This window comes from Tursiops truncatus, chromosome X (genome assembly GCF_011762595.2).
Source record: "Tursiops truncatus isolate mTurTru1 chromosome X, mTurTru1.mat.Y, whole genome shotgun sequence".
In the NCBI taxonomy this organism is placed as follows: domain Eukaryota; kingdom Metazoa; phylum Chordata; class Mammalia; order Artiodactyla; family Delphinidae; genus Tursiops; species Tursiops truncatus.
The window spans coordinates 65,529,426-65,549,915 of NC_047055.1; the positions used below are offsets into that span (position 1 = coordinate 65,529,426).

General features: G+C 37.1%; 1 protein-coding gene across 4 annotated transcripts in view; it reads left to right on the forward strand.

Annotated features, from left to right (window-relative positions):
• Positions 1–18,270, forward strand: part of MAGT1 (magnesium transporter 1) — a 47,769-nt gene extending 29,499 nt beyond the window's left edge. For 3 of the 4 annotated variants that reach the window (XM_019932181.3, XM_019932183.3, XM_073799299.1), the window contains 7 exons: positions 1,226–1,366; positions 2,126–2,266; positions 2,783–2,872; positions 3,528–3,591; positions 12,404–12,478; positions 14,866–14,956; positions 16,239–18,270. In XM_019932181.3, coding sequence (XP_019787740.2) covers positions 1,226–1,366; positions 2,126–2,266; positions 2,783–2,872; positions 3,528–3,591; positions 12,404–12,478; positions 14,866–14,956; positions 16,239–16,254 — 618 coding nt within the window. In that variant the 3' untranslated portion in view covers positions 16,255–18,270. Of the gene's footprint in view, positions 1–1,225; positions 1,367–2,125; positions 2,267–2,782; positions 2,873–3,527; positions 3,592–3,656; positions 6,128–12,403; positions 12,479–14,865; positions 14,957–16,238 lie in introns of those variants that run through there. The other variant, XM_019932184.3, reaches the window with a different exon arrangement.
• The last annotated feature ends 2,220 nt before the right edge of the window (positions 18,271–20,490 follow it).

Sequence of the window (20,490 nt, forward strand, 5' to 3'; positions counted from 1 at the left end):
TACTGAAGAGTTTGGCCTAAAGTTTGGGCAGCAGTTTGGTGGCGTGAACACTATCCAGGGTGTGGTTCTTAAGTTTTGCAGACTCAAATTGAATTTTTAACAGTGTAGCCAGAATTTATCTAGCTCTGCAGACTTTGTATATACTCACATTGGTAACCAAAGACCTAATCTTTTAATTCACCAATTCACCATATTTTACTGCCAAGGAGACCAAAATAATCATGTCCACTATCGGTATACCCTCTCCCCTTATGAGAATATCTAAAAATATTACTGTTAGAAGGGTTACTGTAATAAGTATAGAATCAAAGCAAGGGAGTGGGTTATTTTATTGGTTGATGTCTTAAGTTATAATTGTTTTATACAAGCCAATCTCCATTAAAGGATTACCTGCTGAGGGGACCTGAATGCTTGCATCCGTTGGTCAACATCTTTTCCCTGGACTTAGACTTTATTTTCCACAAGTATGGTTATATCACGTCAGGAAAGATATAATGCGGATGAGTAGGTCATAGATTCTTTACCTTAGCAATTCCAGTGTTATCTTCTTAAGAGTACCATGGTCTCATGACAGAGAACAGAGAAACGTGATGCTTATCACTAAACATTTATGAACCTTTTAGAATTGACTATTTCTCATATTGGTTATCATTTCGTATTGGTTTTCACTACAATAGAGCACTCTTTTATCCTGATCTTGTTTCCTCCAAATTGAGAATGTGCTCTAGGGACTTCCCTGGCAGTCCAGTGGTTAAGACACTGCACTTCCACTGCAGGGGGTGCAGGTTCCATCCCTGGTCAGGGAACTAAGGTCCCACGTGTGCCACATGTCACGGCCAAAGAAAAAATAGAGAGTGTGCTCTATTTGGAGCTTACCTAAGCTACATGAGACAATTTTAGTTCTCATAAATGTATTATGTTTTGCATAATCTCTGAACAGATTAAAGTGATTGCAGTATGGGAAATTTTCCATTCTAAAGGAGTAAAATGTTGGTTTCCTAGCTAGGAATTTATATTTGGTAAGTAAAGTGTGCTAGTTAAGGTCACAAGCAGCCTTCGGTTTGAATCCTGTCTCCATCACTTACCACTTTCCTTAGGCAAATCACTTAACCTACCTAAACCTGGGCTTCCTCATCTTTGTAAAATGCCTAAATTTCAAGATAATATTTGCTGTTAAGATTATTTTCTTGGTAATTTATATTTTAACGCAATACTTTTTATTCAGCTAAACATGAATTCAGCCCCAACTTTCATCAACTTTCCTGCAAAAGGGAAACCCAAACGGGGTGATACATATGAGTTGCAGGTGCGTGGATTTTCAGCTGAGCAGATTGCCCGGTGGATTGCTGACAGAACTGATGTCAATGTAAGTTTCCTTGCTTTGTACAGTAGAAAGTTACTTTGTCATTATCCACTTTGAATCTTTATGGGAGGTCCTAATTGGTCTTGTCCCCATATCACTGAGGTAGTGATAGTTTGTCAGTCCCTTCATAAGTAGCATTTAAGAGAATCATCCTGATGAAAGACTGACATTACAAAACATCCTCTATTACGTAGTCAATTCAGCATGGAAACCACTCTTTTGTCCTTGTTAAGCCCATGGACTATCTAGTTGTACTTGGCAAATTCTTCTTAATCTAAAAGATGTTATGTTGTGAAAAAAAATGGCTTTCAAAAAGCAAAAATAGGGCTTCCCTGGTGGCGCAGGGGTTGGGAGTCTGCCTGCTGATGCAGGGGACGCAGGTTCGTGCCCCAGTCCGGGAGGATCCCACGTGCCGCGGAGCGGCTGGGCCCGTGGGCCATGGCCACTGGGCCTGCGCGTCCCGAGCCTGTGCTCCGCGGCGGGAGAGGCCGCAAAGGTGAGAGGCCCGCGTGACACGAAAAAAAAAAAAGCAAAAATAAATAAATAGATAAATAAAAGATGTTATGTTGTGGTTAAAGAGAATATTGTATCCATCCCATTTTCGGGTACATTGTAGACTTTTTCATTAGGATGAAAAGAAAAAGTGTAATTTTTCTTGAAAATGACCACACTAATTTGATTGCTTTCATTTCAAAGTATTTGAACTGTATAATTAATGGATAAAATTCATACTTTAAAGTGTTTTTCTCTCCTTTCCATTAGATTAGAGTAATTAGACCCCCAAATTATGCTGGCCCCCTTATGTTGGGATTCCTTTTGGCTGTTATTGGTGGACTTGTATATCTTCGAAGAAGCAATATGGAATTTCTCTTTAATAAAACTGGATGGGCTTTTGCGGCTCTGGTAAGTGAATTTTAGAAGAAAAATTGCTTGAATAAAACTCCTAATATTACATTGTTAGGTGGCATTTTGTTTATTTCTTACCTGTGGGAAAAGATTTGATATATTTTTATTTTATACCTTAAAATCAGTTTGTTTCCTCCATTATCTCATTAGGATGGACAGAGCTTGAAGGAACTCATTGTACCCAGTTTTTATTCAACCTGAAAGACTGTCACCCCTACAAAAATCTCCAGTTCTTTTGAAAATATTCTTCTAAAACGGTTTTCAATATTCAATTTTAAACTTGTGTCAGTTTATTTATAATGTTAAAACAGTGTTTTCCTTTCAAAGTAAATATTATTGATTCTTGTGATCCTTGTGATGAAATATAAGCCTTTTATCTTTTATCGTTTATCTGAAAAAATTTATTTCATATATTACTTGAGAGGGTGCACTTTTCATACACCTATGAGTCTAATCAAGGTGGGAACAGCTACACCATGTTATATGAGTATTTCATTACTTTTTGTTTCCTAGTGTTTTGTGCTTGCTATGACATCTGGTCAAATGTGGAACCATATAAGAGGACCACCATATGCTCATAAGAATCCCCACACAGGACATGTGGTAAGGGAAAGTCCAGGATTTCTTTTCATCTTATACCAAAGTTAACCTTAATTATTATTATCCTGTGAGATCAGTGCCAGAGTATGAAGGAACTAGATTTAGTTTTGACTTTTCAATCTCTTTGTATTAATGAACTTCAATTGCTAAAAAGCTGTGCAGTACTCTTAAAAGTGGGAAGTTCCTTATCCCATTTGGTAGTTCTTTTGAGTAAGGTGGCTAAGAATGAAAGTTAGCCTTCAACTAAATAGAATAATAGATGATCAAGTACTTGAGCATCTATCCTTTCTAGGCACTGTACTAGGTATTACTAGGTATAGTGATAAGAAAAACATAGTCCCTGTTTTCATGGAGTTTATTTTACTGTACCTCATGGTCTTCTACACTGAAAAACTAGTTTTCTCATATATTCTGTTGTTGAAAACACAGTATAAGTACAGTGAATAAGTACAAATAAATATAAGTACAAATAATGATAAATAACAGAAATAGCTTTCATTTTAATCAAACTTTTTACTGATGAATGCTACAGATCCAATGCTTACATACATCAGGTAAATTATTAATTTCATAGTGTTTGAAAGTAGTCAATTTTAGGATTAAATCACCAAAATTTACTGTATATTTAAAGATTAAATTTTGTCCTTTTTTCCCCCAGAATTATATCCATGGAAGCAGCCAAGCCCAGTTTGTAGCTGAAACACACATTGTTCTTCTGTTTAGTATCCTCTTTACAATAAGTTCTTGGTGCCACGTTTTAATTTGTCTGTTTTCTTACATCCTACAGCATTTGGTTGAGGCTGCTCTCGTATTAGTGCAAGTCATAATATCTTTGGAATCATATTACTGTGTCATCTGTCTTAGCCTGATCAGCTAAAGACCACCAGGGACAAACCTGCAAGTCTGATAAAGCCAAGCTTATTGGATCATTGCTACAAAGGAGACTACAAATCAGAGGGACCATGCGATATCTTACCTAAGGAAAGATAGAGTTGTTATAGGATTTAAGGAAAGGTGGAGCTTAGATGAAATGTAAATGAAGCAATGTTTTGATGAGCTCAAAGCAAAGCCAGGCTAAGTGTAAAGGGATCAGAATCAGGTCTGGACTGTGAAGTGAACCCAGGGTTCTGTTTCCTGGAAACTACACCGTTCAGATAAATTTGGGAATTTGTCTTCAGAAACTCCTTTTTTTTAAATTAAATTTATTTATTTATTTTTGTCTGCATTGGGTCTTCATTGCTGCATGTGGGCTTTCTCTAGTTGTGGCAAGCGGGGCTACTCTTTGTTGCAGTGGGTGGGCTCCTTGTTGCGGTGGCTTCTCTTGTTGCAGAGCACAGGCTCTAGGCGTGTGGGCTTCAGTAGTTGTGGTACATGGGCTCAGTAGTTGTGGCTTGTGGGCTTAGTTGCTCCGCAGCATGTGGGATCTTCCCAGACCAGGACTCGAACCCGTGTCCCCTGCATTGGCAGGTGGATTCTTAACCACTGCACCACCAGGGAAACCCAGAAACGCCTTTTTTAAAGCTCTGTACTTTGGTTGTAAATTGAGGCTACTTAGAAATTGTACTTGTAAATTGAGTAACTTAGATCCTCCAGTCCAGAATGGAATGTTTCCTTCTTACTGATATAATTTGAATCAGTCTACGATTTTAGAGAACAAGGTTCCTCATTGAGTAAGAAAACTGTAGTTACTCAAAGACAGGGTTTATTTTGACATTTTACAGCTGCAGCATGCCCTACGGAGAAATATTATTTCCTGTAAACTGTGCAGCTACTTTATATAGTGTTGGCCCATCCTCTTGAATGGCAGGGCAGATTTTTACTTTCTCACATCTGAAAATTGATGTCTCTGTAAGCTGAAGAATGGGTAACAGTGATATCAGATAGGTAGCAGTCTACATTTCTTAGTATTACTGATCATAGTTTACCCACCTGAATGCATAAACAGTGACTCTGCGGAGCAAATCAACAAGGGGAATAAATGTAATGTTCCTAGAGTTGCGCTTCTCAGCCAAGGGGTCCTAACATTGACATACAGGAATCAATTGTAGCCCAGGCTGTTAGAGAATCTGCCCAGTGACTTGGTGGTAGTGTCATTTGCCCTGCCTTGTCATCCCATCATCTAGATGACTAAGAGGAGTTCCATTTTTTATAGTTATAGACATACTTCACACACAGTTTGGTTTTTTAATGTATTATAAGCATTTAATAAATTGTATATGGCCTTCAAGTTACAAAAGTGCATGAGAATTACAGAGCAATAAGAAAATATTGGCAAGGAAAAGGAAAAATAGTCATCATTATCAATGTCTTTATAATGGATATATCATAATTAAATTATTCTCCTATTGGTGAATATTGGAAAGAATGTTTTCTTGGGTATAAAAATAATTGACAGCATTCCCTGGTGGTCCAGTGGTTAGGATTCCAGGCTTTCACTGCTGGGGGCCCAGGTTCGATCCCTGGTCAGGGAAATAAGATCCTGCAAGACACGCGGCACAGCCAAAAATAATAATAATAATTGGCATATCTCTGAGTTTCCAGAAGTATGAAACAGAGTGTGTAAATCTGTCTATTGCTCTTCGTGTTTGTCCAAATTGTTTTCCAAAAGGCTTTTGCTTAAATTTAAGGGTAGGAGGGACTTCCCTTGGCGGTCCAGTGGTTAAGATTCTGTGCTTCCAGTGCAGGGGGTGTGGGTTCAATCCCTGGTCAGGGAACTAAGATCCCACATAGCACGCAGTGTGGCCAAAAAAAAAGGCGGTGGGGTAGGGAGGTTTGCTGCCAGAAATATATATGTGCCCTGCTTTCCCTGGCAAGTCCTAACCATCGTTATGTATTATTTTTTTAAACTGCTAATTCAGTAGGCAAAGAAATTGTTTCAATGTAGCTTGGACAATAATAATCAAAGTAACAAACATTTTTCCGCAATTCTATACTTATGCTTCCTTTTATACAAATATCTTTGCCTTCATCGTATATAATGTACTTTCTTCTACTGGCTCTTTTATTTTTTTATTGAAGTGTAGTTGATTTACAATATTTGTGTTAGTTTCAGGTGTACAACATACTGATTCAGTTTTTTTCAGATTATATTCCATTATAGGTTATTACAAGATATTGAATATAATTCCCTGTGCTATACAGTAAATCCTTGTTGCTTATCTATTTTATGTATAGTAGTTTGTGTTTGTTAATCCCATAACCCTAATTTGTCCCTCCCTCCCTCTCCCCTTTCATAATCATAAGTTTGTTTTCTATGTCTATGAGTCTGTTTCTGTTTTGTACATAGATTCATATATATTGGGTTGGCCAAAAAGTGCCTTCGGTTTTTAAGTAAAAATAAAAGACATTTTTCATTTTCACCAAGAACTTTATTGAACAAAATCTTCACCCTTTTGTTCCACTACTTTCTGCCATTTTTCAGGCAACTTCATAATTCCATCCTCCCAAAACTTTTTATCTTTTTGAGCAAAGAATTGTTCCAGGTGCCTTTTACAGTCTTCCAGGGAATTGAAATTTTTTCCATTAAGAGAATTTTGTAAAGACTGAAATAAATGGAAATCCGAAGGTGCAATGTCTGGTGAATAAGGAGGATGAATCAGAACTTCCCAGCCAAGTTGTAACACTTTTTGCCTGGTCATCAAAGAAACATGCGGTCTAGCGTTATCCTGATGGAAGATTATGCGTTTTCTGTTGACTAATTCTGGACGCTTTTCATCGAGTTCTGCTTTCAGTTGGTCTAATTGGGAGCAGTACTTGTTGGAATTAATCGTTTGGTTTTCCGGAAGGAGCTCATAATAGAGGACTCCCTTCCAATCCCACCATATACACAACATCACCTTCTTTGGATGAAGACTGGTCTTTGGTGTGGTTGGTGGTGGATCATTTTGCTTGACCCAAGATCTCTTCTGTTCCACATTGTTGTACAGTGTCCACTTTTCATTGCCTGTCACAATTTTTCTTAAAGACGGAACGTTTTCGTTACTTTTCAGTAGAGGATCACATGTGGAAATACGGTCAAGAACGTTTTTTTTGCTTAACTTATGTGGAACCCAAACATCAAAGCGATTCATATAACTAAGCTGGTGCAAATGATTTTCAGCACTTGTTTTGGATATTTTGAGTATGTCGGCTATCTCCCACGTGGTATAACGTTGATTGTTCTCAATTAATGTCTCGATTTGATTGTTATCAACTTAAACTGGTCTACCCGACCGTGGCACATCGTCCAGCGATAAACCTCCAGCACGAAACTTTGCAAATCACTTTTTTTGTTTTTATAAATTTATTTATTTTATTTTTGGCTACATTGGGTGTTCGTTGCTGCACACGGGCTTTCTCTAGTGGCAGCGAGTGGGGGCTACTCTTCATTGCGCTTCACGTGCTTCTCATTGAGATGGCTTCTCTTGTTGCAGAGCACGGGCTCTAGGGAGCACGGGCTCAGTAAATTGTGGCTTGTGGGCTCTAGAGCACAGGCTCAGTAGTTGTGGTACACAGGCTTAGTTGCTCCATGGCATGTGGGATCTTCCCAGACCAGGGCTTGAACCCGTGTCCCCTGCATTGGCAGGCGGATTCTTAACTACTGCACCACCAGGGAAGCCCCGCAAACAACTTTTGACATGTTCGATCAGTCACAGCACCTTCTCCATACACTGCACAAACCGTTTTTTGCATTTCAGTTGCGTTTTTACCTTTCTTGAAATAATAAAGCATAATATGCTGAAAATGTTGCTATTTCCCCCATCTTCAGTATTAAAATGGCTACACAAAAATTCACCAATTTTGATTAGTTTTTTTTAAATGCATGCTGATATGACAGCTGTCACATACAGTCTAACAAAATTGTTTCAAATGAATAAAGACAACTAAGTGCTACTAGAGCCATCTTACGGAAAAAACCGAACAAACCTTTCAGCCTACTATATATATATATATATATATATATATATATATATATATATTCATTTATATGCATATACTCCCCTCCCCCACATTCTGTGATTTTGATGTCCTGTTTTACATCTTCATGCTTAACCTTTTACTGTTTATTGTAGTTACAGTCACTTTTAAAATTTTTTAAATTGTTTTTTAAATCTATGTACTGGTTTATTATTATTTTATTTTATTTTATTTTTTTGCTGTACGCGGGCCTCTCACTGTTGTGGCCTCTCCCATTGTGGAGCACAGGCTCCAGACGCACAGGTTCAGCGGCCATGGCTCACGGGCCCAGCCGCTCCACGGCATGTGGGATCTTCCCGGACCGGGGCACGAACCCGTGTCCCCTGCATCGGCAGGCGGACTCTCAACCACTGCGCCACCAGGGAAGCCCTGTACTGGTTTATTTAAGTGATCTTAAACCCTTTTATATATTTGCCTTTCCTCTTGTGGTTTTCCCTTTCCTATAGATCCTTGCTTCTTTTCTATTTAGAGAAGACACTTCAATATTTCTTTTAGGGTAGGTTTAGTATTGCTGAATTCTTTTAGTTTTTGCTTGTCTGAGAAATTCTTTCTCTCTCCTTCTATTCTAAATGATAATCTTGCTGGCTATCCTGATTTCAGGTTTTACCCTTACAGGACTTTGAATATATCATGCCACTCCCTTCTGGCCTGCAAAGTTTCTGCAGAGAAATCAGCTGATAGCCTTATGGAGGTTCCCTTGTAACTGACTGTTTTTCTCTTGCTGCCTTTGGAATCCTTTCTTTATCTAGTTCCTTGTTATAATGATCTGCATTTCTATCGATAATCTTTCTTAATTCAGTTATTTTTATTACCACCTTTTTGAACTTGGGGTCTACTAGACTGGTGAGCTCTGTTTCATTATTTGTTTTCTCTGGGGATTTCTCTTGTTCTTTTCTTTTTTGTGGTAGGCGGGCCTCTCACTGTTGTGGCCTCTTCCGTTGCGCAGCACAGGCTCCGGACGCATAGGCTCAGCGGCCATGGCTCACGGGCCTAGCCGTTACGTGGCATGTGGGATCTTCCCGGACCGGGGCACGAACCCATGTCCCCTGCATCGGCAGGCGGACTCTCAACCACTGCACCATCAGGGAAGCCCTCTCTTGTTCTTTAATTGGGAGTAGTTCTTCTGCCTTTTCATTTTACTTAGCATTCTCTGTCTCTATGATTTCAGGAGAAACAGTTATCTTCTGTGGTCTTAAAGGGGTGTTTTTAAGTGGGAGCATCCCGGTGTAGACTATGTGTGTCCAACGTTTTTGCTGCGAGGGTGGTTTTGGTGTGGATACCAGCCACGTCTTTCCTCAGGATGTGCTGGTCATTATCCCCTTGATGGGGGTTTTGGTTGGTGTTGGAGTATCTAGAGACTATGCAAGATATGAGGTGGGCTTCCTCTCTGCTCCATGGCTATCCCTACCCTGTTAGGGGCAGGGTCTGCTCCCCAGTTCTTGGAATAGAAGCCCTGAGGGTCGGGTTCAATCAGGCTCCACTGCCCTTGAATGCGTGCCCTGCCCCATCGGAGGTGATTGCTGAAGCAAGTGAGGCCTATGCAGTCACAGAGGACTTATGTGCTGCCTGTGTAGCTATCCACAGTTCCGCTCAGAAGCAGTCCAAGGTTGCGTCCCTTTGTTGTGTTTGTCCCAGATCTAGTGCAAGGCTGTGGGGGTTGGAGCATTGTGGCTGCAGGAATTGAGGTGGCTGCACTGCCATGAGAGATCTGGGCTGCCTCTGTGGCAGTCTTCTCCCAGGACCTGTCTGTCCCATATCTAGAGCTAAGCTAGGGTGTGGAGTTGGCAGAGCCTAGGTGCCACTGCGATAGGAACGACTGTGTACACCTGGACCACACCCCAGGCCCTCCAGGCAGTCTTTGCATAGCTAGATGAGTCCTCTCCCAGGGCCTGTCTTCCTGAGATTTCAGCGCTTAGCTGCTGCATGTTCTTGTGGTACCACCCTAGGCAACCTGGTCTGTCTCTGCATAGCTAGACCAAGTCTTTGCCCAGATCTCACGCCAGGCTGTAGGGTGGAGTGAGCACAGCCGGGGTGTCCGCCCCTTCCGGTTGGGGTTGTGGTGTGGTGACAGACATCAGTGCAGGGCTCACTCTGCCCTGATGGTTAGTAAGCCATCACTCGTGTGCTCCTTGCAAGTAGAGTCTAAGCTTCTGTAGCCCTTTTGTCTGTCCCAGCAAATTTCCTAGCAGGCAAGGACTGGGATGCCCAGACTGTGACATGACCTGCTCACTCCCCAGGGTGAGGATCCACCCATGCGGACCTTCTCTTCCTTACAGATCCCTCCAGGAGGAGTAGGTCCTGACCCAACGCCTTTTTTTTTCCTGACCTACCCGGTTAAGTGGAGATCTTCCTTTCAGTTTTGGTTGTATAGGATTTCTTCTGCCAGTGTCTAGTTATGTTTCCATGAGAATTATTCCACATTTAGATGTATTTTTGATATGTTTGTTGGGGGAGGTGAGCTCACATCCTCCTACTCTGCCATCGTGAACCCCAAACCTACTAGATCATTTATTTCTTTTATTTAATTTTTTTAATTAATTTTTTTCAATTTATTTTTGGCTGCGTTGGGTCTTTGTTGCTGCATGCAGGCTTTCTCTAGTTGTGGTGAGCGGAGGCTACTCTTCATTGCGGTGCAGGGGCTTCTCATTGTTGTGGCTTCTCTTGTTGCAGAGCACAGGCTCTAAGTGTGCGGGCTTCAGTAGTTGCAGCACATGGGCTCAGTAGTTGCAGCACGTGGGCTCAGTAGTTGTGGCACGTGGGCTCAATAGTTGTGGGTCGCGGGCTCTAGGGCATGCGGGCTTCAGTAGTTGTGGTGCGTGAGCTCTAGAGCACAGGCTCAGTAGTTGTGGAGCACGGGCTTAGTTGCTCTGTGGCATGTGGGATCTTCCCGGACCAGGGATCAAACCTGTGTCCCCTGCATTGGCAGGCGGATTCTTAACCACTGCACCAGCAGGGAAGTCCCCCTAGTAGCTCGTTTAGTAGCCTAGTTCCTGTATGTTATGTAATACCACCTCCTCTCTTTTCTATTTAGTTCTCTCAGGGTAACATGTCATCATGATTATGTAATTATTTATTATTTATTGCTTGTATCCCCCCACTAGAGTGTAAACTTGTCCAAGGAATGGTCTGTATTTCCTCTAACTTTGTGACTCCAACTAATAGTGCCTCCCTATAATAGGCAGTAAAAGTATAATAGTAAAAGTTTAAAGAGTCTATAAATGAAATGAAACAATACATATGGAAGTGCACCATAGCTCTTGATAGCTGGACCTTGGTGGTATACTGTAAGATGGAAAGCTCATAGACCATGATACAGAAGCAAACCATTCCAAAAACAAAAGTCTCAACCATTAATCAGAGTACCTATAGCCAAAGCCTATAGAAATGATCAGTCTTTATGCTTACATGCATACAAAGAACCCCAGTAAGAAAAAAAATAATCACTGGAGAAGACAACTTGGCTAAAAAACAAAAAACATGAATGAGTTTATGCCCCTTTCTGTTTAATTATACCCACATGAGGTAGCATACAATATGCATGTGTATATGCATAATTAATATGAGCATTTTAAACTGCTGTTTGTATTCACCAAACTGCAGGGTGAGTCTCTCTTTTCTACTAGAACACATTCTCTTTGTTTCAAAATGTGATTTTTCTTATTTTACTGTTCTGCCATGCCATGTGTTACCTTTTGCACGAGTAAGTCTATTTTGTATTTATATAGCTTCTATATTAAGCTGAATAAAAGTGAGGTTATGGCTCGCAGGATTTTCTCTTTTTATTAGAATAGGACAATTTAGGTAGTTTAGTAGTAATTTGTGCTTTAAAGGTTAATTATTGAAATTCTGGAAAATTTTGATAAGTTATTTTTCAAATAAAAATTAGTTGCTATTCTTTTTTTTTTTTTTTTTTGCGGTACGCGGGCCTCTCACTGTTGTGGCCTCTCCCGTTGCGGAGCACAGGCTCCGGACGCGCAGGCTCAGCAGCCATGGCTCATGGGCCCAGCCGCTCCATGGCATGTGGGATCCTCCTGGACCGGGGCACGAACCCCTGCATCGGCAGGTGGACTCTCAACCACCGCGCCACCAGGGAAGCCCAGTTGCTATTCTTTAAATGGTGTACGTTTCAAGTGTGTTCTTTTTTGGAGGGTGGTTGAAATATTCAAAATGGCTATTTAACTTTTTTAAATGTGTATGAGATTGACGCAATAGTTGGAAGAATGTTCCAGAAGTTTATTTCAAAGTACAATTTTAGAGGAAAACTCATATTTCATCTATGAGTTTAAATATCAGTTTTAAATACTGATATCAGACAGTATTTAAAAACAAATATCAGACATTTGTTTAAAATATCAGTTTTTATTTGTGCAAATAAAGTAATTTTCTAACCTTAATTTTTTATTTTATCTTCATAGTAAATAATTGTCATACTATGTAGACACCAGATTATGTAGTTATAATTTTTTATAATTGAGAGTAGAAGGTTTATATATTTATTCATTCTATATTATTCTAGAAATATTAAAGTTGTATGTTATTTTTGTCTGTGTGAATTTCTCCTTAAACAATTTTTCTAAGATGGTGGGGTTACCTTAGGGATGGTGCTTTTATGTGAAGCTGCTACATCTGACATGGATATTGGAAAGCGAAAGAGTAAGTCATATCATATGCCAAAATGTAGCAATTCTGCCTTTAATACAGAAAAAAGAATGTCCTTTTAATCACTTTCCCTCTTAGTTATATTATTTTACTTCTTTATGATTATAAAAATAATATGTGCTCATTGTAGAAAATGTGGGGGAAAATAGGAGAATGAAACATTTCGGGGGAGAGTTACCCATTGTTCCACCATTGAAAAGCTAATAATTTTAACGTAATATAAGTTCCTTCCATTTATAAAAACATCTTTTCAACTGTATGTATAATACTTTGAATCTTATACCACCCCTTTTTAACCAGAGTTAAAATATTTCACTAATACTTTCCCATACATAATTTTTAATTTATAATCTATACTGTAATTTACTTAACCAATCTGATTTTGTTAAGTGTTTACTTTTTTCCTAACTTTCATTATAATACTTATTTAGTGACTATTATGGTGCATATTAAACTTTATCCTCTTTCATATTAATTCCTTAAAGTAGAATGACTGTGTGGTCCTGTGTATGAGTATTTTCAATTATCTTGATGTTTTAAGCTGACGATGCCTAATTCTTTCCCCAAATATTTTAATAATTTAGATTCCTACCAGTGGTATTTCAGAATGCTTGTTTCACTGTAACTTTATCAACATTAGATAACCTCATTAAAAATGTGTATGTGTATATTTGCTAATCAGATAAGGGGGAAATACATTATTTTGTACTTCTTTGGTTATTAGTATAGTTGAATATTTTCTTAGATGTTTATTAGCTGTTTGTGTTTTCCCTTCTGTAAAATGTCTTTTGCCATTTATGTATTAGAGTCTTACTCCTTTTCCTATTGGTTTGCATAGACTTTTTATATATTAGAATATTCACACACTGATATTTGTTACAAAGAAATGCAAACAATGTAATTTATGTCTAAGAGTTTTACATGAAATCAGTCTAAGAGTTTTCTTTTTATGGTTAAAGAGTTAAATGTCATCAAAATTAACCTAGGTTAATAAATCTATTTACTTTTTCTTCTAGAAAAAAGATGATGACATTGGATTTTAAATTTGGGAGATATGTATTTTGCTGAATTGAAATGAATTTTTACATATTAGAAAAATAGAACTAATGTAACAATTTTTTATCTAGTCAATATACATCCTTTCATTCCTGACTTTTGAAAAATTGCCTATTTCAGTATTCATTATTGGGGAAAGGCCATCTGGGTACTACACTGCTGGCATGAATTTAAATTGTAAAACATTTTGGTGACATATATTAAAATAGTCACAATTTGATCTACTTCTAAGATTCTAACTTAATGAAATAGTCACAAATAGTAATAATATATATTTCTTTAGTGCCTACTATGTACCAAGAACTACCTGAAGCACTCTTAGATACGTGGAAAAAGTAGAGTACAAATATATATTCAGAGTGAAACTGTATATATACATGTATGTGTGCATTTGATTAGGGAAAAAAAAGACTTCTCCAAAGAGCATGTGTTAATACTCAGATATAATATATTTAACATTTACATTTTGGCCCCTAATCATATTGTGTGAAAATTTTAAAAGGAAAAAGAATTATTCTCGAAGTATAACAAAACTAAAAGTTGTTTTTGGTATCGGCCAATAAATATGGAGCTCCAGTTTCCCTGGAGCTTCCATTGCTGTAGCACACATGCTTTCCCACACCCCTCCCTCTATGCTTCTTAGCCAGTCTTAGTCCAGGGACTCAAAGAGCCTCATGTTATGGGAATCATACTTGAGCATTGTAGGGTCAGCATCTAGAGTTAAGGTTGGTAACTGCTATGCTAAACCAGAGCATGTGGGATTAATGGAGAGAGCTATGAATTTAGGACTAGGAATCTGGGCGGGTTTTTTCCCCTCATAATTCAAATGAGGAATCCATGTTGAAGGAGTTCCTCATACAAGCAGTGTAGTTACCAGTGAATGAATAAAATACTTTCAAGTAAGGCTTTCACAATGATATTGCCAGATGTCTTTAGGTGAATATTTATCAATAATAAATAAGATCATACTAAGAATTTAAAAGAAGTTTAATAACTGAGTGAGTTATTTTCTTGTCAGTCATAAAACAGTGTATTTAACACTAAATTCTTGACTGTGATGGCTTTAATAAAATTCATTATTTCATACAATTAAATTACACAAGTATGTAAATGGAACTATTCTATTATATTGTAATGGAGCAAATTAAAGGAGAAGGCAGACTGCTGAAGATATAAGAATGGGGATGAACTTTGTTGTACAGTTTAGATTTACCAGTAAATTAAAGCCCTTGCTTTTTACTCTTGGAAGTATAGCCTACAAGTTATGCTCTTGCTCTTTATTATGCTTAACATGCTCATTTTACTGTCCTTTTATTTTTCTGCAGTAATGTGTGTGGCTGGTATTGGACTCGTTGTATTATTCTTCAGTTGGATGCTCTCTATTTTCAGATCTAAATATCATGGATATCCATATAGGTATGATTATTTTTCATTTATATAGTGATTATCTATACTTACAATGATTAGAGTTGATGTTGCTTTATAGTATTTTTGACTGTATTGCCAAATTACTCTAGCTTCTAAAGCAAAGAGGTAGGCTTTAATTTAGGTATGTTGCATATAGAAATTAAAATAATTATGATACAATGAACAATAGCATGTGATTTCTCAGGAACATCATTCAGGGTTATTCTGACATCTCCTAATTTAACCTAGAAATCTATCAAACACATAATGATTAGGACATTTTATACCCTGTCTACTCATACAGTTCCTTATCTGCATACTTTACGTGTTTTTGAGGACAGAATTATTTTTCTAATGTTTTTTAAAACTTCTCACTCTACTTTTCAGGCTCTTTAGCTGGCATAAACAGAACATTTGATTAGAATCCAGTTTGTAGAGTGTATAATAAGAAAGAGTGTTTAAGAAGGTCTAATTGGCTTATAATGTTCATAGAGATCTCTAAGGCTCAGGGAAGACATTATTCTCCTGGTTATAAGTTCTTGGTTTTATTCTGTTACTAGCCAAAATAAATGTACCAGTACACAATGGGGAATGTTGTAAGTTAGTTTTATAATCTGAGTGCCATTTACTATAATTCCTATTCTTTTACTACAACATTGTCCTGTTGTATAAACGACTATGAACACTAAAGGTAAAGTATATCAAGTGATATTTTTGAGACACATTCATTCTTCGTATTTTTAACACAAGTTTTTAGTAGGTAATTTTGAAACACTCCCTGATCAGTTCATTATATTGTCACATTCCTAAATGCATTTTGATTAGTGAACAACTTAATCTTCTTTTGCATTTTCTGCAGAGTTACTTAATTTTAAGACCAAAACCTACTAGAACTTTGATCCTTGACTTATAATCCTCTAGCTTTATACTTTTATTCTTCTGTGTATGTACATTTTAAAATAATTTATCCCCTATAGAATACTAGCTGAGATACAAGGGTAATCTTCTGCTCCCCAGAAGCTGGGACTTCTGTTACGTATTTGATCACCGTGGTTGATTCAGTTATTAATTGGTGTCTCCAGGAGATATTTTAATTCGAAGTTATTTCTATTTCCTTTTCTCCTAAGACTACCTCAATATCTCAGTGTTTCTCACTTTTTGTGATTGATACTCAAAGTTTATTATACATGTACCCAAACGTTCTTTGATCTGAAAAAATCAAGATATTTATTAGAAGTAAAGACTACTTTTCTTTCAGAGACTAATAGATTGGTATATATTTTTGTTTCAGCTTTCTGATGAGTTAAAAAGGATTCCAGAGATATGTAGACACTGGAGTAATGGAAATTGAAAAATGAAAAACGTGTGTGTGAAAAGAAGAATGCAATTTGTGTATTTTGTATTACCTCTTTTTTTCAAGTGATTAAAATAGTTAATCATTTAACCAAAGAAGATGTATAGTGCCTTAAGAAGCAATTTTCCATCAAAATCATGAAGTATTTGGATATGATTCTCCTCTTAACCTTCCCTTCCCAGTAAACTTTGTGGAATATTTAATTTAGTGGAATTAAATATTTTTAAAAAATTTTAAAGCTACTACTTCATTTTAGTTACAACAAGGTTCAAAACTGCTTTAGTTAACTTTTGACCATCTGATTTTTTATTATCTTATCCAAAGGTGTGGGGGGCAGTTCTGATAACAACATCAAGAATCCATTCTTAACTTTTCCATCTTTGCATGGATGTGTATACTTTGCACATCTTTCCTTTTGGGCAGAGAAATCATATGTGCTATGTGTCTTCTGAAAATGGAACACCATTCTTCAGAGTACATGTCTAGACTTTAGAAAAAAAGACTAGCCAGTCCTCCTCCATCTTTCCTCCTGAAATGCAGTGCAAACTATGCTTCTTGGTAGCTGTAGACATTAAGAAATATCTCTAAATGCAGGATTATGATTTCTGCATGAGTGTGGTATTAACTACCTGTATTTGGAAAGATTTCAGGCTCATTCTGTCTCCCTAGTTTTCTTTTATTTAAGGTGGGCGCCTTTCTAATAAAAATGTAGCTTAGTGCTAAAATCAGTGTAAATTTTAAATGGTCTAAAACGTTTCTGCAAATTAGAGCTCATCACTTATTTCATTTGTACCTAAGAGAAAAAGCTAGGTTCATCTGGTTAAGTTGATATCTGTATTACAGTTGCAACATATTTCATTAACCCTTGTGTTTAGGAAAAGGACTCCCCTAGATTGGGAAAATAAAATCATGAAATATTAAGCTGTTGCCTGTGAATAGAAAGTAAATGTTTCTTGAAAGCTGTTCTGGTTTTTGCTATTATTTTAGCCTTCATTTTCTCACTTTAAGTGGAGAACAAAGTAATCATTTGAAGAAGTTTTGAGTTTTATCTTTTTTCTGTCAGTGAAAATAACCGTATGTGCTAACCAAATTTCTGTGAAGAATGGAAGTTGATGGTTATCATTAGATCTAGCTATAACCTCCCCCATAGTTATAAAGAGTATCCAGAAATGCCACTGTTAATGGAAATATGAGAATTCTGATAATGAAAAAAATGTTTAATAAATCTTAGAAGTATTATTACATTAAAATAATACTGTGACTGCCTGCTACTATTTACCATCTAATAACTCTCCCACGTGGTCTGGAAGTCTTATATAATAGAGGTTTGAAGAAAGAGATGGATATAATTGCCTAAGAAGAAATGTTGTATGTGGGGGTTTTGTTTTTGTTTTTGTTAGTAGATTTGGTGGGTGAGGGGATATTTACTCTCTAGTGGAGCCTGTTTTTGTTACTCCACTGTAAATTGTATGATTCTGGATTCCTTATCTGCTGTTCTTGTACTTGTCTCAGGCCAAGTAAATTTATGCTGTGATTCTTATGAGACTTGTATGAATATACCCTGATTTGTACATACTAACGGGGGGAATATTACTGCCATGTAAAATGTATAGCTCCAGATAATTTGCAACGAACATTGAAAGAATGACAGTTTTTTTTGTATTTGTTTTGTCTCTTAAGAGCACATTCTTCTTCTTTAAGGAGAGAAGTTGCATTCTGGCTAAAATCTGTAGAAAGCAGATTTACTACACTTAGAATAGTGTTACTTTTGTGGAAATGTTGAAATTAGCTTTCATCTGAAGTGCCTTAAGTAGACTCTTAATTAACTTTTCTAGCAATTGTTTAAATATTATTTGTTATGCATTTAAAAATACTATTTAAAATGACACATTGTAGTGACAAAGATAACCAAATGTCTGGCTGTTTGCTTTTTGATCATATCAATAAACTTTTACAATCTAAAGTCTGAGTTTCTGGTTAACATCTAAGGAGAGGTGAATTTAAAACACTAAACTAGAATTGTAATATTAGGATGTACCATTTTGAAATTATAGTTAAATTTCTTATTATCCTAATGACAGTGAATTTGATAGGCCAATTTACTTAGGTATTTCTGGACTGAGATACATTCTTCCAGGATTCCATACATTATCCTTCATTAATGCTGTCACCCATTAGATTAGTCAAAACAACCAAGATAAGTAAATGAATGACTGTTTTCAATGGTTCATTACATTTTGCCCTAGTCAGTGAATGCTGTGACTAGGTAATTCCCTTTTGGCACTAATTAATTTGAAACAGTTACCCAGACAGATTATCAAGTTATATAAGACTGGGCAGCAGTAAATTTGCAAATATGGAGTAGAAGCACTGGATAGGAAGTAAAGAAATCTGGCTTTTAAACAGCTTTTGGTCCTTACTTTGTTTCTGTCTAGCTATGTGACCATAGGCAAATCAGTGAACCCCTCTGGACCTGTTTCTTTATTCTAATGTGAGTGCATTGGATTAAACCACCTCAGTGTTCCTTTCAGCACTACTGTTCTATGATGTAAAATATTAAAGATGTATTTCAATTTTGAATGGATATCATTTATGATATTCAGCTTTGGTGTTGAATTAGATCAATTGAAATGCAGGGTGTTTTGTAGTCAGATTTCGGAAGAAGCTATGAAATGCTTGTGGAAGCCATTATAGCTGAAAATTGTTTAATAATATGCATTGAAATATTTTTTTAGAAAGAATACACTTGAAACAATTATGTTAATATCAGATCTTGATTTAAGTGGGTTCTGCCCAATTTTGAGCAAGGATGAGATGAATAACTGGAATAGTATGCTAATATTATAGAAAGTCAAAACCAAAGGGACCTTAGATACCATTTAATCACTCCCTTCGTTTTGACTGCTAAAGAAAACCTGCCCTAGAGAGGTGAAGCAATTTACTGAAGGTTATTCCAAGGAAATTCCTACAGGTTTCCTATTTAGCTGCAAATTTCCTATGGATTAGGTTTCACTTCAGGATACAAATTACTCCCTGGAGAAATGGAAACCATAGTTAGTCTGTCTTGATTGCTTCCTGATATCTAGATTGCAGGGACCTAGGGAAAGGGGAATGGGGAGTTGTTGCTTATAATTAGAGTTTCAGTTTTGCAAGATGAAAATAATTCTGGAGGTTGGTTGCACAACAGTGTGAATGAACTTAACAGTACTGAACTATACGTTTAAAAATGGTAAAGAAAGTATATTTTATGTATATTTTACCACAACTCAAAATTAAGACAAATACTATTGCCTTGGCACCAACCCCATATTAGCATATCCTTACTGACACCACTTTGTATTTGATCATTGTCCTGAAAATGATTACAGCTGAATAGAGTATGACTCATGGTGGGAATGTTGGAGTATGGTCTTCAGGCTCTTTGGGTGACAATTTAAGAACATGCAGATAAACCCTGCCTTCAGAATCAGTGATGAGTATATTCCTATGAGTGCTTTATAAATAATGACTTCCAGCTGAAAAAAAGAAAAACAAACTAAGATGTGCTGGCTCCACCAAATACCCAGACTCAGAAATGATGCATTTGGTCTGAACCTTCCAGTTTATAATGCCTGGCTGTGGCTCTGTGGCTAGCAGTTGTACCTAGAGAACTTTGGGTCTGAAGTTCTTTTTATGATCATCAAATAAAATAAATGCAATATTTTCTCTCCCTCCAAACACAGCTTGAATATTATAGTCTCCTGGAAGCTTTCCTGACCTCCCGGTTTGGGTTTTATACCCTTCCTCTCTTCTTCGATGCATCTCTGTTATCCTATCTTGTAATTGCCCTGTCCCTCCCATAAACTGTAAATTCCTTGGGAACAGAGACATTGTCTTACTCATCTCTGTATACTCCTTTTCTAAAATGCATGCATAGTACACACTCAGTAAATTTTCACTGATTGAATAAAGAAAAAAGTCTTTACTCTCAAGTTGCAGTCTTGTGGTGGAAACAAACATGTAAACAAATGCAATCCTAGTGAGAAAATATGTTTTATATCATAGATACAGAGGAGGGTTTGATCACTTTCTTGAGGTTGGGTGGGAGGGGAAAGGAGAGGTTTCTGTGATGGGAAATGAAATTTTAAAGGATGATTGATTAGTTCACAAGATACATTTTTAAAGTACTGAAATGCCAAATTACTCTTAT